The following is an 18,838-nucleotide window of genomic DNA, read 5'->3' as shown; positions in this document are numbered from 1 at the left end:
ATGTAGATCTGAGCTAGTCAGAAATGAGATAACATGACCATCTGATGTGAATGAAGCCAGGAGTTTCAGATAGAAATAACTAAAGTAATACTAGCTCATTTTTATGTATAATGGGGGACACAATGAATGAGAAAAAAGTTTAATTGGAGTTTCAGCCCCTTAATGTCTAATTAGTCATGCAAGAAGGGATTGGGTAGGTAGGTGATTAACCTTACAAAAAGCTTTTCCAATAAATGTAGACTATTATTTTAAGCACTCTATATTCAGGCATGAAACTAAGTGTATTATACAGGATTTGGATTTTTGTCTGCTCTGTGTATTCTGTTAATTACTGTAAGGTGATGGTTTACTTTTGTTTTCCTTCTACTGCCTATCATTCTAGATACTATGTACATGGACCAAAGTATAAGGACTGTATTCTCAACTTGGTTAGAAAAGAAGCAGAAAAATGTGATCGATTGGGTGGTTTCATCACAATAATGAGTATGGCAGGTGGCACTGGCTCTGGCATGGGAACCTTCATCACAAGATGTTTACGTGACATCTATCCTAATTCCCTATTACTTAACGAGGTTATCTGGCCATATGGAACAGGAGAGGTAAATATGTTTTTACAGTTTTCACATATCAAAGCAAAACCGTGCTTTTGGTCCACAGTTAGAACAAATTATGGAGCTTCTCAGTTTCCTAGTTAGGCCGGCTTCCCACAAATGAGTCTGATTCCGCATGAGGGAGCCCGCAGTGGAATCCGGCCGGCGACCCTGCATACCTGTCATTTTGACCGCAGACACTCGCCGTCAGTTATGCACAGTATGGACTTTTTTTTTTTTTTCGTAAATATTTGTTTTTCCTATGACTAGGCGAAGGCTACGGGTATCCGCGTCAATCTAAAATGTCAATTGCGGATGGGCTAAGGGTCAGATGGCTTCCATTTACATCAGTGAATGGCGTCTGTGTGGATTCTACAGAAAAATAAAACTTGCTGCAATATTTTTTAAATCCGCTCGCGGAAATCGCACCCATTATCTGCTCATTTAAACAGACATGCGAAAATTTTATCTTTTTAATAGGCACGGAATACCAGGTATCGTCTGCGGCGGATGACTGTCGCGGATAAAAATCTGATTGTGTGACGCTGGCCTTACATATACCTGTTTGTTGTTTTTTTTCCTGTTCTTGTGGATATTTATTTTTTTATTCCTGTAAATGGAAGGAGGTGAAAAGAATGTTTACATAATTTATTTTGCTTTAAGAGGCATATGGGTTAAGGCCGCCTCCACACAGGCAGATTTGCATTGTGGAATCCGGAGTGGGTGGCCGCCTCCGTGTTCCGCAGCAAATACGGACCATAGAATGCTATGGAAAAGTGATTCTTCCTGCACACAAGCAGAAACCAATTGCAGTTTCCACTTCGGGAGGAAAAATCTCAGCGTGCTCCATTTTTCTTTTTTTGTGTGGATTCTGCGTGGACAGCTTCCATTGATGCCAACGGAAGCCATCTGATTTGTGGCCCTTCAGCAATTGACATTGTGAGAAGGTCGCTGATTCCGTGTCATCACTATGCAATGACACGGGAAAAGCAGGAGCTTAAAAAAATTTAAAAAAATTGTACTGTGTGTGTCTGACGGCGAGCCGTGCGGACCATCCGCAGTACAGATGAAGAGAACCTAAAGCGGGTACGTGTGGACGCCGCTGCTGCCAAGGCATTCTGCATGTGGAATCCGACCTGCTTGTGCGGCCTAAAGGTTGTTTCACATCTGCGTCAGAAACTCCGGATGGAGGTTCGGTCACAGATGCAACTCAAAATACCAAAAGAAATGCGCTGCGTTCAGCGCCTTTTCGTCCAACCCAAAAGCTGGGCAGAAAGCAGGCGGACCCAACTATAATCAATAGGGTCAGTGTGGCGCTGTTCGGTTTCTTGAACAGAGCAGAAAACCGGAATCCCCAGTGCAGATGTGAAAGCCGCCTAAATGGGATATCTGACATGTAAAAAAATGTAAATGTTATAAAATGAATTTAAAAAAAAAAAAAATAAAAAACAAAACCTCTTCCTGGTTTCCCCTGACAATGCAGCACTGGTACTGCGGCATGTCTTCTGGCCATAGTTTACAAGTGGGCAGCATATGACCGCTGTAGTCAAGCAGAGAACATTTTTCTTCTTTTTGTTTTCTAACCTTCTCAGCTGTTTTCAGTTAGTTGAAAGGGGGTTATCTAACTTTTAGCAAACAGACGGTAGTGTTCTAATAATAATCTTTATTTGTATAGCGCCAACTTATTCCACAGCGCTTTCAGGCATGGATAAATGCAAAACAATACAACAATTGCAACAATTACAATGTGAGATACATTGGGTTAGACACAAATGGGTTGGGGGTGGTACATGAGGTGCAGCAGGGGTTGGGGAACACAGGCAATGGGAAATTTCATGTACAGGTCAATTATTAGAAGGCAAACCGGGTGGGGCACCATAGGGAGGGGCAAGGGACTAGGTCAGGAGATTTGGTATGCTTCCCTGAAGAGATGCGACTTAGTGTTCTTATTGCTTATATACAGGGGATTGATCACAAAAAATGCACTTGATGAGATCACATTGGCTGCAGAATCTACAGTGCCATCCCCAGTTTGATGTGAATTGGTGGGTGTATTTATTGGTGTGCAGGAAGAGTCCTTCAGTAAGGTCCCAATGTGAAGCCTGGACTTTACTCAATGACTCACATCACTCTCCTATGTTGTTCTTGGCTTTGTACAAACAAGCACAAGGTAGATTATCATTTGTCAGTTTTAGTTTGTTTGTCAAAGCTAAACGCTTTTCTCATTAACCCCTTCATGATATGTAGGATATCCCAAAGCTTAAATCCTCTCCAGGGTGCAGGCTCCATTACCATAGATTAGACTTTGTACATCTACAAAAGCAAACACACTTCAGGGAATGAGAACCTCTTCCTCAAGTATACAGGATAAGGGACCCTGACTTCAGAGGGGGATAACGCTGAATCGCAGGAGCAGACTAGTATTAAAATAAATTCTATATACCTCAACTGGCTCCCTGTCACAACCCCTAAGAGCACCGTAACGCAGTTTCTGACAGGTCCCCCATAAAACCCCTGCTGGATTAGTTGCTACAGAGCATGCTCGGTAAGCTTCCAGACTCCATCTGTTTGTGGAGTGACGGGGCTGTGCACATGAGTACTCATCCATCTCGCAGCTCAGTAGGCTCTTGGGCTGTGCTCACACAGGGCTGGTTTACAGCGGACACTCCACAGCAGATCAGCCGCATCTGCCTCCAAACCAGCACAATTTGATGCTTGTTTTAAAGCGGAATTCACCCCTCATTGACAGGGGGAAAATTCCGCAGCAGAAACGGCAACATAATTGACATGCCGTAGATTTGAATTCCGCGCCGCATGTACGTTTCCACAGAGGTTTTGTGCAGGTTATTTCCGCAGCTTGTGGACAAGATTTTCAAAATCTGATCCACTTTGCTGTTACTGTGAATGCAGTGGAATTTACATGCAGAGGGTCAGCACGGGATTTCTGCAGCAAATCTGCCCCATGTGAGTACAGCCTTAGGCTGTCAGAGCCATTCTCCAAGCAACCCAGGAGACGGATTGGGGATCAGGGGAACACTGATCTCAAAATACTAGCACATGAGGAAAGTGTTTGTGGGTAGCAATACCTAATAAATATATAATTACACACAATCTGTTTGTGTCGTATACAAGTCCACAGTTCTGGTCCGATTTAAGTGATATTTTGCATGAGCATTCTTCAATGACAAATCCTAGTGTAATTAAAAATCAAAAACTCACAACTTCCCCTGAAATTTGTTGCCAATAGCAACCAATCATTTTTATACTGCTCAGGTAAACTGAAAGCTGTGCTGTGATTGGTTGCTATGGGCAACACAGATTTTTTTTTCCAACAGCTTTCATAAGTGTGTGGTGCTAGGCTGATTTTTGTGGATCACTTTGTATATTCCAGGATTGCTATTCATAAAATCGCTGTGCAATGCACCAGTATATTACCTAGTCTTACTATATATTAGTCTTGTGCCTAGGTATGTGCAACACACAAGTGAGCACCTTTTTTTTAACTTCATTTTATTGACCTACTGAATATTTTTATACTATGTAGCATTCTTCTTTTTTTTCATGTGAGCCATTGTTTGGCGCTTCCTGACATGTGACATACATGTACATGACATGTTGCAGGGGAGTGTATAGAGCATTCTCAGGAGCTGGGCCTGCCACTTGCATAAAAGACAGCAGACCCCCACAATGTAACAGCCTGGATCTAAGAACTCCTGGTTGTGGCAGGCTAACCTCTTATATGCCGCGGTCAGTTACTGATTGTGCAGCCAGTCTGCAATCTTGGTACTCTTAATATAACTGACAGTGCAGTACAGAAGTATGCAGTATCGACTCAATCAGCATGATGTACAGTAGTCTCTAGAACTTTGAAAACTCCCCCTAAGAATATAAAATTGGGAAGGGAATGCTAAAAAAAATATATAAAATCTCCCTGCTTTTGGGATGAATGTGTTTATTGAACTAAAAAGCAAAACAAAAACCACTCAATTTTTCTGAATGACTCTTGGGGAAATGACTTTTAGTTTTAGATTCCCTAAAATATCCATCCCTTTGCCTGTATAGCAGCCTTGCAGGCTACCTGTATGTGATAGATCAACACTTAGGCCTCATGTCCACGGCTAAAATAACATTTAAAATCCGGAGTGGATCACCTGCACGCGTGATCTGCGCCCCATAGGGATGCATTGGACACCCGTAGGTAATTAAATAAATACCTGTGGATTTCCTTTTTTCCCTGAGGCGCGGATTGCGTGTGCGGGGAAACACCCGCAGCATGCTCCGTTTTAGTGCGGGCCTCCCCGAAGGCTTCTACTGAAGCCCATGGAAGCCGTCCGGATCCGCGGCACACCCACATATAATTTTCTGCTCTACGGTGTGAGAGAGCAGATGTTAAAAATAAATAAATTAAAAAATAGAGTGCTCGGCACATGCGCCGCACGCTGCCGGCGTGCCGAGCACATCCGCCGGGCCGAAGAAAGAAGATCCGGCCGCAACGGAGGGCAGATCCGCAGCCACCGGACAGGTAAGTAATTCTTCTTTTCCCAGGTCGTCTCCACGACAGCACCACCTGAGATCGCCTTCCTCCTGATAGGACAGGAACACACCGAGAGGTTAAAATCTCCCCCCCCCCCCCCTATCCCCCCCGTCCCCCCTTCCTCAGTGTTTTCCTGTCCTGCTAGGAGGCAGGATCACTGAGAGGGGCTGGTGGAGACGCCAGCCTGAAGTTCTTACCGGCGGATCGGAGGGCAGTGGTCCAGCCTGCCCTCCCTTCCTGCAGAATGACTCCCGGGACGCCACATGGGGTGGTTCCCCCGGGCCAGGTTCCTCCTGCGGCGGCCCATGGGGGGTTCAAAGCGGGGCTCCAGCTCTCCTCGGACGCCGGCTTAGGACCGAGCGCGGCGCTTCCTGCTTCCCCTTGACAAGCACGGAGGGGGGCGGGGCGGCACGTGACGAGCGCGATGACGTCATCGCGGCGGGCTCGGCCGAAGTGCTGAGGGGGCGGGGCTTAAAATTAAAGGCGCCAAATTCAAAAAGTTAAAAGGAACCTGAGAGAAGAGAGCGCAGAATAACTAAAAGCCACTCTGTGAGTATATGGCTTATTGCCCCAAGAGTGTCTGCAGCACCAGCGTTAAGACATGAGTGCTCCAGCACCAGAGGTTGCGGAATGTTCAGCTGCAGCAACCGTAAGTAGCCAGTGGGGCAAAACAAGGCATGCATATTCGTGTATGTTATTTGTGAATGTTGCATCCTTATACGCAAAAAATTTCTTGTTTATCTGCCAGGGGGATAAAAAGGATGCCCCTCCCAGATCCAAGGCGAAAAAATGCGCAGAATGCGGCGCAAGACTGCCGGCTTCGCATGTGAGGTCTTTATGCAAAACATGCGTAGCCAAATTAGTCAAGGAGGAATCGGGGGGGATTCCTCGAGGACGTCAGGAAGCTTGTCCGAGAGGAAGTACGGTCAGCCCTGACGACTCCAAAAACGCCACCTACGGGGGCATCAGGGGCGAAATGCCGGAGGAAGGCGTATAGCCCAGAGGAGCACTCAGACTCTGAAGAGAGTTCAGAATCATAACCAGAAGAGCTGGTGCTCGAGGAGTTCTCAGAAGAAGAGGACTATAAAAAATACCTCTTCCACAGAGAAGACCTAACGGAGCTTATTAAATCCGTTAGAGCGACGTTAAAGATGGAAGAACCCAAGGAGCCCCGCACCATACAAGACGAGGTCTTTTGGGGATTGGGGGAGAGGCAAAAACATACCTTCCCAGTCCACAACAATATATCCAAGCTGATATATAAAGAGTGGAAAAAACCCGACACGGGATCCTTCTCCTCTAAGCGAGTTAAGAGACGCTACACGTTTGAGGAGGGGGTATGCTCGAGCTGGGAAGAAATACCCAGGGTGGACGTCCCAGTGGCTAAGGTGGCTAAAAGGACAACCTTGCCCTTCGAAGACGCCACACAACTGAAAGACCCAATGGATCAGAAGGCAGAGGGCCTATTAAGAAGATCCTAGGAGGCAGCTGCCAGTACGCTCAGACCAGAGGTTGCAGCCACGTGTGTCGCTAGAACCCTGGGGGTATGGCTAGAGCAGCTGGAGCTGCATATCTCAAATAAAACACCGAGGGAACAAATTATAGATTCCCTCCCCATACTGAAAATGGCCACTAATTTTTTGGCAGACGCAGCGGCGGAGTCCGTGAAACTCTCGGCAAAAACAACGGCCCTAACCAACTCTGCCAGAAGAGTTCTGTGGCTGAAGTCATGGTCAGGCGACCTTGCTTCAAAAAACAAATTATGCTCGCTCCCTTTTCACAGCCAGTTCCTCTTCGATCCGGATCTGGACAAGATCCTAGAAAAGGCATCAGACAAAAGGAAAGGATTCCCGGAAGAGAAATAATATAAAGGGAAGACCTTCTTATGGGCCCCAGCCCAGCAGCAGGAACCATACAGAGGCAAGGGCAAGACGGGCCGCTGGAGTTACCCCAAGGGAGGTAGAGGGAGGAATTTCCTCTTTAACCATCACCAGGGGGATCCAGCCAAGCAGAAGCCCTGACGCCATCCCAGTGGGGGCGGGGCTGCTGAGCTTCGCAGATCGGTGGGCCTCAGTGTGCAGGAGGCCATGGATTCCGGAGATCCTGCAGCAGGGATACAGAATCGAACTAGTATCCCTCCCCAGGAGAAGATATGCCACTACCAGAGGTCCAGCGCAACAGCTGCACCCGCTCCAGCAGGCGGTTTGGGACCTACAACATCTAAAAGCAGTGTCCTTTGTGCCACAGAGAGAAGAGACCTGGGGGCATTACTCCAGACTCTTCCTAATAGAAAAACCAGGGGGGGCACACGCATGATAATCTAAAACCCCTGAACATTTTTGTCAAATACCGAAAGTTCAGGATGGAGTCAATCACGTCAGCAGCGAGGTTGATCCCCCAAGGGAGCCTATATGGCTTCGATCGACTTGAAGGACGCCTATTTTCATGTACCTATCCACAAGGACTCACAAAAATACCTAAAATAGCGATAGAGATGGGCAAGAGGACAAGACCTCTCCAATTCAGATGCCTGCTCTTCGGAATCTCCTTGGCACCCCGCATTTTCACGAAAATCATGGCGGAGGTCGCAGCCTACCTAAGGCAGAGGTCGATCCTCCTAGTCCCCTACCTGGACGACATTTTAATTTATAGCCGAGTCCAGAGAACTCCTGACAGAAAACCTGGCGATGGTACTCAACCTACTACAATTTCTAGGATGGTTAATAAATTGGGAGAAGTCCAGCCTAGACCCCAGCACGGAGAAGGTGTTTCTAGGCATAACACTAGAATCAGAAGCTCAATGCTCTTTTCTCCCCGAGTCAAAAGCGCACAAGATCCGACAGATGGTAGAATCCTTCCTTCAAAGACGGTCATGCTCAATCCGGGAGGCTATGTCCCTCCTGGGAAGCCTAACATCGTGCATCCCGGGGGTGGCATGGGCTCAGGCGCACACCAGATCTCTGCAAGCAGCAGTTCTCGCGGCATGGGACGGCAAGCAAACCTCGCTAGAGAGAAGAATACAGATAAGAAACTCAGTAAAGGTATCCTTACGCTGGTGGACTTCCCCAGGGAATCTGCGAAGGGGGGTCCACTGGATGCAGAATCCGGCCACGCAGGTCACGACCGACGCAAGCTCCTGGGGATGGGGGGCGCACGTCGGAGACAAGCTCCTACAGGGTCCATGGCCGCAGGGAATGAAACACCAGTCCTCCAACTACAGAGAGCTGCAGGCGATCTGGAAGGCCCTCCAGCAAATGGGGGACGAGGTGAGAAACCAGCACATAAGAGTGCTATCGGACAATGTCACGGCAGTCGCCCATATTCGGCATTAGGGGGGCACGAGGTCGCCAGCCCTACAAAGCATCTCACAGAGAATCTTTCGCTGGGCAGAAGGCCGCATCCTCTCATTATCGGCGGTACACTTGAAGGGATCCCTGAATCAAAGGGCAGATTTCCTCAGCCGAAGGCGTATAGACCCAGAGGAATGGTCTCTATCCCAGGAGGCATTCCGGATCACGATGGACAGGTGGGGTCTCCCATAACTGGACCTGTTCGCATCCAGACACAACGCCAAAGTAGAGAACTTCTTCTCCCTCAGACCGGAGGACCGGCCAGCAGCAGTGGACGCCCTGAGCCAGGATTGGGGAGGAGAACTGGCGTACGCTTTTTCCCCCAATTCCACTAATCCCAAGGGTACTGCAGCACTTCAGGTCACAGGCATGCACCCTAATACTAGTGGCTCCCTTTTGGCCAAGGAGGAGCTGGTTCAGCCTTCTGAAGAACCTGAGCATCCAGGGGCCCGTCACTCTTCCTGCTCACGCGAGTCTTCTAACACAGGGGCCTCTGAATCATCCCGATATAAGCAGACTCCACTTGACAGCCTGGATACTGAAGAATCCATACTAAGAGGCAGAGGATTCTCAGACAAGGTAGTCAGGACGCTATTGGCAAGTAGGAAAGAGACAAAAACCACATCTACCAAAAGATCTGGAAGAGGTTTATCTCTTGGAGACAGGGAAAGGACTCCTCGAGCAGCGGTGCTGTCATCCCATTAATCCTGGACTTCCTGCAGGAGGGACTGAACATGGGCCTCTCCCTGAGCACCCTAAGGGTCCAGACGGCAGCCCTTAGTGCCCTTTTCGATACTAAGCTAGCGGGAGATAGGTGGATCAGTAGATTCCTGACGGCGGCAGATAGGTTGTGACCTAGACCTACTAATATATGTCCAGACTGGAACTTAAACCTGGTCTTGGGGGCTATGTCGGCAGAACCCTTCGCATCAATTGAAGGGCTCTCAATAAGAACACTCACAATTAAAACAATTTTCCTAGTGGCCATTTCCTCAGCTAGACGGGTTAGCGAGCTACAAGCCCTATCCATCCGCCACCCGCTCCTCAAAATAACAGACACCAAATTAGTCTTCAAAACGGACCCGACCTTCTTGCCAAAAGTAGTGTCTCCATTTCATAGGGCACAGAACATAGCAATCCCCTCGTTCTTTAATAACCCTAAAAACGAGAAGGAGAGAGCCCTAAATTGCTTAGACGTCAGGAGAGCGGTCCTGAAGTATATCGAGGCCACAGGTCCATGGAGGCAGGACGACAACCTGTTCGTCCAATTCTCAGGCCCTAACGGGGAAAAAAGCAGCTAAAAGCTCTATAGCCCGGTGGATCCGCCTGGCCATTAGCGAATCCTATAGGACCCTGGGGAAAGAGGCCCCCGCGACTCTTAAAGCCCACTCCACGAGGGCAGTAGCGACTTCATGGGTCGAGCATAGCTCGGCTTCCGTGGAACAAATATGCAAGGCAGCAGTGTGGAAGAAGCCACACACTTTTGTCAGACATTATAGGGTAAAAGTGCAACTTGATGAGGACATAACGTTCGGGCGTAAAGTCCTCTCGGCGGCAATCCCACCCTAAAAAATAGCTTTAGTTGGTGCTGTCGTGGAGACGACGTGGGAAAAGGGTGATTATACCTACCCGATAATCGGGTTTCCAGGAGTCTCCATGACAGCACCCGTACATTCCCTCCCCCCCCCCCCCCAAAAAAAAATTTATATATATATATATATATATATATATATATATATATATATATATATATATATATATAATTATAATAAATAAAATTTTACATATACCAGATAGGTAAAGAAATTTAAGTTAGCTCCTACCCTGGCAGTTTTGTTAAAATACACTGAGGAAGGGGGGCGGGGGGGGGGGGGAGATTTTAACCTCTCGGTGTGTTCCTGTCCTATCAGGAGGAAGGAGATCTCAGGTGGTGCTGTCGTGGAGACTCCTGGAAACCCGATTATCGGGTAGATATAATCACCCTTTTTATGCCTCATGTACGCGGGAAAGGAGGGACCCGCTGCGGCATTCTGCATGAAGAATTCGCTGCGGGCCTGATTTTTTTTTTCCCCATGGACATGAGGCCTTACGGTTTTCAGTTAGAGTATGTTTCTATTCTTGGTGGGAAACCTGTCACGTGTTTCTGCGAGTGATTTGGTGTTTCCAAACTTCTGTAAGACACTATACATGTACAGCAATATTTATGAGCTACATATGTATATGTACATCATTTTGCATTTAAGGGGTTAAATACATTTCCAGAAGTGGCATACCCATCTAATATAAATAAGCCTACATGCTTTTTCTTGCCCCACACTTTGACCCCTTTGCTGTAACTTTGGTGTATGATGTTGGTGTCATTAGATGACACACACGCTCACCGGTGCTGTAAAATCATCAAATGTGAGTTTAATACATTCGGGGACTGTCAGGCAGGATGAAAGTTACAATGTTAAGTCTATTGGCGGCGCTGCTGTGCTTCAGGCATGCGCTGGAGAGAGTGAAGCATTGCTAAGCAACACAGCATACACTGCTAAGCTGCACCATACACAATCCAACCAAGAGCCATGGAGACAGAGGGACAGCGATAGACAGAAAGAGAGAACTGGTGAGACAGACAGAGTAATAGAGAGAAACTAAGAACAAGAGAGACCTGTAGGCTTTTTTTATATTCGATATCTGCTCCTAATACAAAGTGACACTGTAAATAATCACCTAACCAGGCAGATTAGAAGTTCACAACCACCACTTGTGAAACATTTTATGTTCGCTTAGCAAACATCAGGTCAATCTAGATAGATAAATGCAACAAAAGGTTTTGGGTGATAAATAACAAAATCCAATAAACGTGCTTTCACCCTTTACCAGCCTATGATTCATAACAATTAGGCCTCCTGCACACTTGCAATATCACTTAGTTTTTTTTATCGCGATTGTCAATGGGACTTTCTAATGTTAAAAACGCATCGCAAGTTGGTGCTTTGCGATTTTTGTGCGATGTGTTTTTAACATTAGAAAGTCCCATTGACAATCGTGTTAAAAAAACGCAGCAATACCGCATGGGAAAAAACGCGCAAGAAAAACGCAAGTGTGCAGGAGCCATTATGGGTTGCTAGGGAAGGAATAGAGTAGGTGTGGTGGTACAGCTTGCAGCTGTTTGACAGCTGGAACCCCCAGCAATGGCCACGATCATGACTAGCTCTGATTGCGTCCACTTAATGCTGACTGCAGCGTCTGGAAAAATGGAGGGAAGGGTACCTGTGGCATCCTATCGTCCAGCCCCCCCATGACATGATTGTGGGGTGTCGATAGTTTGCTATGGCAGCCTGGGTCCCAGTCTATTAAGCCAAGACGATCGCAAGTTCAAGTGTCCCTGGGGACTTCAACTTATTTCTACTTTTAAGTAAAAAAAAAGTTATAAAAGAAACTTGTCACCAGGTTTTTGATGTCTGAACTACAGGCAACATTAATGATTGACAGACACGGTCATTGCTGCGGCATATCAAAATAAATATACTTTGGATATCCGCACGGAACGGGCTTCTGAGTCATGGGGGTGGAGCCCTCCGTCCTCTCCCTTCCCAAATCTCCTAGATTGCTAGGTCTCTCTATATACTCAAGCAGGAAGAGACTTGTCAGTCTTTATGATCCAGGCATGGAGAGGCCAGCAGGGCACCACCTCCTGAAATGCGGAGATGGGGGGGAAAAAATGAGGATGAGAAACTGAAAAATGTGTGCTTTAAATACTACATCACTTTCTGATGACCTATTCATGTTCAACCCAATAATGATCCCTTTTTTTTTTTTTTTTTGGCATAATCTTGAAAAAAAAAAAAAAAACTAAAATACTGCAGTTTTCACAGTGACCGCTAAGGGCTTATTCACATGGCCATATTTTTGGTCTGTGTGCTGGAGAGCACACAGAACCGTTATAGCCAATTAAGCTATGCACACAGGCAGACTGGTCTGTGTGTTGAAGAAAAAAACATTACAGCATTTCTTATTTTTGTCCGTATTACGAGCGAGAATCAGACATACAATGTTCGCTGTTCGATCTGAGAGTGCCAGAGAATCTTGATCGCAACTTGCATTGGCCACGTAAATCTGGCCTTGGGGGCCTTTTTCCTTAGGGTGGTTTTCTTGGGCTGGGCCATGTTGTGGGGACTTCTGATCACCTCTGCGGGCACAGCGATCGCTTGGATCATTTCAGTCACAGTGACCCCATGTTGGATTTTGGTGGTGCGGTGTCCGTTTCCACTTCCAATGCCTGCGCTAATCTGATCACTTCCGGCTTGCCCAAGCTTTTTCTGTCTCTTCCCCTTCCGGCCTGCCTGCGCCCCTTTGGTCGTGTGCTCATTTAGTCGCCTGCTCTTCTGGTCTGTTCTCGTTTGATAGTAACGAAGAGGGGTTGTGTTCGAATTTGTGCAGGAAATGCGCTCACCGCTGATAGGCGCTTGAAGTCGGTCTGCCTACGATTGGTTGCGACACACTTCCGTGGGGTTTCTGCTACTAGCAAGCTATTCTGCCTCCAATTTCCTGCGCCTCTAATCTTGGACATTTTCTGCGGCTCTCCTGTACCAAAAGGTGTGTGTGTGGGGTGGGGGGGGGGTCTTCTGGACCCCGATAAGACCTGCCCTATGCAGCTCCTCATCACCCTAGCCCATTGTAGATCTCAGCCCTTAATTGTGCATGTATACAGGTAGGCAAACTTACCCCTGCACATACAGCTAAAATGTTGGATTCTAGAGGAGAACCGAGTCATCATCGGAGTATGACCGTTGTGACATACTTTGAATGCTTCCACTGTTGTACGAAATTTTCATGCGGACAGGATTAGCTCCTTTGCACAAACTGCCTGCCTCCCAAACCAGCCAGTGAACCTGTCCAAGAAACCTCCACTACAGGCTCCTGAATCAGATTAGGCATGCTCCATCTCTGCGGTTGCGGACCTTATAAAATTCTCTAGGTCCATTATGGACATGCTGGCAGGACACCCAACCAGAACCTGACAAAGGGGCTGATGCTAAGGAAGCATTCCTACCACAACGCACACAGGGCAGGACCTCCAAACAGCAAGAGTCCTCAAGGTTACACGGTCATACAATGTCTCCTCCTGCCTCCACCCACAACATCCCACTCAATCCCCTCTAGGGGCAGCTCCCGCTTCGAGGGTGAAGTATTGGATTCTGACTCTTCTTTAGATGTGGAACAGTCTTCCAAAGTCTTACCGCCTGTATGAGAGTGTCTATCATAGTGAGAATAGACGTTTCTTGTGCAAGACAACGATTCCTCTACAACCGAAGACTCCTACTCCTTGCAACGTCCTAGGCCTTTGCATAAAACATTCCACTCGTGTAACTTTGAGCAGTTTGGGACCAAAGAATGGTCTATGCCGGAATAAACGTTTCCTCAAGTCTAAGCGATAGGACATTATGTATTTGTTCCCTGAGGAATCTGTTAAAAAGCGATCCTCTTCACCATTGGTGGATACTCTAGTGTCTCGCCTTCCAAATGCACTACCCTGGCCCTGGCAGATGCGTCATCCTTTAAGGGTCAGCATAATAGACAGCTATTATAAATTGTGAGGTTGTTTTTGTCTCATCATGGGCCAGTATGCCCACATCCGAATGGTCGTAACAACCGCGCTAAAGAGTTCTCTCCGCTACCTCACAGGAGTTAGCTGAGATAATAATTCTTTAGTTATATAGCGCCAACATATTCCGCATGGCTTACAGTTCAGGGGAAATAAAACAAAATCACGGTTACCTGAAGTAATCAATTGATGGAAACAGTAGGGCTGAGGGTCCTGCTCCAATGAGCTTACATACTGCAAATAGTGGGGTGATACAGAAGGTAAAGGGGCTGGAGATGTGCATGGTATGGCAAGGTGGAGTGGTTTGTGTGTTGAAGAAAAAAAAGAATATAGTATTTATTATTTTTGGCCGTATTACGAGCGAGAATCAGACATACAATGTCTGCTGTTCGATCTGAGAGTTCCAGAGAATCTCCAGCACAACTTGCATGGGCCGCGTGAATCTGGCCTCGGGGTCCTTTTCCCTTAGGGTGGGATTCTTGGGCTGGGCCATGTTGTGGGGCTTTTGATCGCTTCTGTGGGGTCGTTAGCTCTCTCAGGAATGCAAATTCATTTGAGGCCTTCCTGGATGCCGCCAGGCTACTAGCCTGCTTTTTTTCTGCACTTTACCATGTCAATCCGCTGCACTTTGTGGCTAAAGTGTTGGTCTACTGACCTTGCCTTTAAAAAAAATAAATAAATAAAAAATCTCTTACAGGATTCCATTTTACAGGATTCCATTTTACAGGTTGTCTCTTTGGGATACACAATAAATTTCCACTGCACCCCCAAAGCGTCCCTTCCCCACCCCCACCCCCTCTTCCTCTTCACCGTCCGATCCATTTAGTCTCTCTCAGTACCTCCAAGCAATTTAAGATTCGCTCAACCCAAGGTGTCATCATCTCCATTCTTTTTCCTGAACATTTTGCTGGATTTTACTTCAATCTGTTTGTGGTCCCCAAGAAGGAGCAATTGGTTTGTCTGGTACTTGATTTGAAGCTCCTCAATGGCTATGTCAAAGTACACCACTTTTGTATGGAACCCACCTGGGCGGTGATTGCTCCTATGGAGCAAGGCGAATGTCTATCTCCACATCCCAACTCGTCAGTCCCACCAGCTCCTTCTTTGTTTCGCAGACTAGTCAAATCTTTTGCAAATCATTGCCTTACAATTTGGTCTGGCAACAGCCCCCTGACTGCTCACAAAAGTCCTATTAACTAGTATGACACTTCTCCATTCCCGGGGGGTAGTGGTGATCCTTTTTATCTGGACGACTTACTGATCAAGGCTCTATTCCTCAGGGCAAGCAAGGAGAGCCTCCTCAAGATGGCACTGAACACTCTATAGACAATTGATGATCCTTCGGAATTTAAGTTCAATCTGCTCCCATCACAGCAACTCCTCTTTCTCGGCCTGTCCTTTGACGGTGTTCAGGGAAAGTTACATTTAGCTTGCTCTTGCTCTTCTCCAGCAATGCACTTGTCTTCTGCGGTCACAAACTCCTGTCTCCATCCACCAAGGCATGCAGGTGCTGGGGCTCATGGTAGCCGCAATCAAGGCAGTACTATACGTTCAATTTCACACTCATCTACTTTAATGGGGCATTCTAGCTTGCTGGAACAGATTGCATTAGTCCCTGGCTCGGCCCTTGATCCCAGCTTTTCATCTGCATTTGCATATGCTATGTTTGACATCATGGCTGTTGAATCTAGTCTTGAAGGCACAGATATTTGTTGTACGGACTATGCTTGGGGAACCTTCTTCCCCTCACATCTACCATAGGGTGTGTAAGTCCTTCAGATGGTGCAAACAACTTCATCTTTCCAGAATCTTTTCTTTCCCAAACAGGCATGGATATGGGCTTGAGCTACAGCTCCTATAAAAGATCAAGGCTCTGTGCTGTCAATCCTTTTCAAACACTCCCTGACTTCCAAGACTGCTGTGCATACCTTCCTTCAGGGGGTGGCATATGCTGCCCCTCTTTACCACCTTGGGACTTTAATCTGGTTTAAGATGCTTTTACAATTGTCTCCTTCCAAGCCAATGCATGACATTTCCCTTCATTTGCCTTCTTGGAAGGTTGCCTTCCTGGTAGCCACAACTTCCATCCACCACAAATCTGAACTTGCCATGCTACTATACAGGTCTCCTTTTTCTGGCGCTTCATCAAGACAACGTGGTCCTTCAGAAAGTTCCATCCTTTCTTGCCAAAGTGGTCTCATCCCTCCACCTGAATGAGGGCCTTGTTCTGCCCTCCTTCTGTCCGGAGCCTTCACACCCTACAGAATGTCGTCTGCACAAGTTTGAAATCGTCCACGCACTGTGGATCTATCTGTCATGTGCAGAATCCTTTTGTCGTATAGATTCTCTGTTCCTCATTTCTGCCAGGCCTTGTTGAGGTCTACCACCCCCAAGTCCACCATCGCCCGTTGGATCAAGTTGGCGATTACGAAGGCCTACCATGCCAAGACCAGGATTCCGCCCCTTTGGGTGACAGTTCACTCCACACGCATGGTAGGTGGCTCCTGGGCCGGTGTCCTATAACGCTTCTGCTCTGCAGGCCTGCAAGGCTGCGACCTGGTCTTCATTTCATACCTTCACAAAGTTTTACAGAGTACATACTTTTTAATTCTCTGCTGGTATTGGTCACAGGATTCTGCAGGTGGTAGTACCCTGATTGCATTAGAGGTACTTTTGGCCCATCCTTGTGGAAAGCTTTTGAACATCCCATGGTCTTGCTGTGTACCCCAATGACACAGCTAAGAAAAGAGGTTTATTTTGTTAGTGTAAAATCCTTTTCTTGGATGTTCATTGGGAGACACAGCACCCACCCGTTGTTTCTCTGTTCTGAGCGTCCCCCTACACTTCTTCATTTGGTTGTTTGTTTTAAGTTTATATATTCAGTTAGCCTATGAGCCTTTCCTCTCCTCCTGCTTTTGTACAGACTGATTTAGCTGAGTGGCTATAGAAGGGGTATAGCTGATAGGAGGCAACTGTTTCTTTGCTTACTGACTGCCTTCTAGTGGCAGGAGATATACCAAAGATCTTCGCTGTTTTTCCCAGGGAACATCTGAGAAAAGGTTTTTTTTTTCTAACATCTGTGATTCGTAAATTGCATAACTAGTAAAGATGAGCGAGTATACTCGCTAAGGCACATTACTCGAGCAAGTAGTGCCTTAGCCGAGTATCTCCCCGCTCGTCTCTAAAGATTCAGGGGGCGGGGAGCGGCGGGGGAGGAACGGAGGGCAGATCTCTCTCTCCCTCTCTCCCACCCGCTCCCCGCCGCAACTCACCTGTCACCGGCGCCGGCCCCCCGAATCTTTAGAGACAAGCGGGGATATACTCGGCTAAGGCACTACTCGCTCGAGTAATGTGCCTTAGCGAGTATACTCGCTCATCTCTAATAACTAGCTATGCTGCATTATTTCTGTAACTCTATCTACTACTATGGGAGTTCTGGAAACCACTTAGTTCCAGCCACCACAGACTGTGGAAGTAAGCCTTGACAGGGTTGGAAGACCCCCATTCTAGATGCAGGTACCACCTCTAGAGACCTATAACTTGCAGACATTTATGACCTATAATAAATGTTTGAGATGAAAGATCCCTTTAAGGCACTATTCGTATCTGTATTGTAGTTTCCATCATAAATTGAAACTACAATGTAGTGTCATAGTGACTGATGGACGTTCATTTACTTTAATAGTGGAGTTTGTAGGTCTCTGTTATGATGTTCGCTGGCTTGACAGGAGAATAACATCTTTTTTGGAGTCTGATACAGAGGCAGTCTTTCACTGAAGTGAATTATGACCTGACTGAGCATTGTCTAAACTGGACACAATGCTATCCACTTCTCCACAAACAGCGGCACTAGATTTGTACAGTTTTCATCTTTAAGTGTAAACAGTAGTATCTTTTTTTCATTCACAGCAAACAAATATCTTGAAAATCGTAAGGAATTGAAGCACAAAGTATATCAGAATGTCTCATTTATACACGTTTTAAGACCACTTCTTATGTTTTAGTTTTGAGAGCTTCTTAAGCTATTTTTAAAATAAACTTTTTGTATTGTCTGATCAGATGCCATGCATAGTTGGAAAGTACTATAAAAAAGGTAGAAAATGTATCATTTTATTTACAAACTTTGGATACAATCTGCAATTTAATGCTCTTCTTTTTGATAACTTTTGTATTTGGATAAGAATAGAATATTCCTATCTTATGGAACTCTTCAAACTTTTCACTCCTAGGTTATCGTTCAGAATTACAACTCCATTTTAACGCTCTCCAACCTCTACCAATCCTCTGATGCTCTGTTGGTACATGAGAATGATATTCTGCATAAGGTCTGCTCTCAGCGGATGAACATCAAGCAGATATCCTTTCGGGATATAAATAAAGTCATTGCACACCAGCTGGGCAGTGTATTTCAACCTGCTTACACCGCAGATGGAGCCTCGCACTACAGTAGAAATCCACTTGGTATGATAAATTAGTATATGTTTTCAATATGAATTGTGTGTCCACAATTCTAGATCATAAAGTAAAGCTGTATTTTACACAGGCGAGAATAACGTGTGAGTTCTGAGCGTCTTGCAATCAGGCAGAAGTGATGCGTTCCAATAACCCATTATTTTCAATGGGTTAATTTACACAAGCAATTTTTCCACTTAAGATCCATTTACACGGGACGAATGTTGGGCAAACGATGCCCAACACTCGTCCCTGTGTTTCCTCGCTCCTTTGCTGTCACATGAAAGCTAGTAGTGCTGTCTTACAGAGCAGCTAGCAG

General features: G+C 46.4%; 1 protein-coding gene across 1 annotated transcript in view; it reads left to right on the top strand.

Annotated features, from left to right (window-relative positions):
* TUBD1 (tubulin delta 1) overlaps positions 1-18,838 on the top strand; it is a 45,315-nt gene that overhangs the window by 16,241 nt on the left and 10,236 nt on the right. The window contains exons 4-5 of the mRNA XM_066574561.1: positions 383-599; positions 18,297-18,528. Coding sequence (XP_066430658.1) covers positions 383-599; positions 18,297-18,528 — 449 coding nt within the window. The remainder of the gene's footprint in view (positions 1-382; positions 600-18,296; positions 18,529-18,838) is intronic.

This window comes from Eleutherodactylus coqui, chromosome 1, assembly GCF_035609145.1.
Source record: "Eleutherodactylus coqui strain aEleCoq1 chromosome 1, aEleCoq1.hap1, whole genome shotgun sequence".
Taxonomy (NCBI): Eukaryota; Metazoa; Chordata; class Amphibia; order Anura; family Eleutherodactylidae; genus Eleutherodactylus; species Eleutherodactylus coqui.
This window is presented reverse-complemented; position numbering and strand designations above follow the sequence as displayed.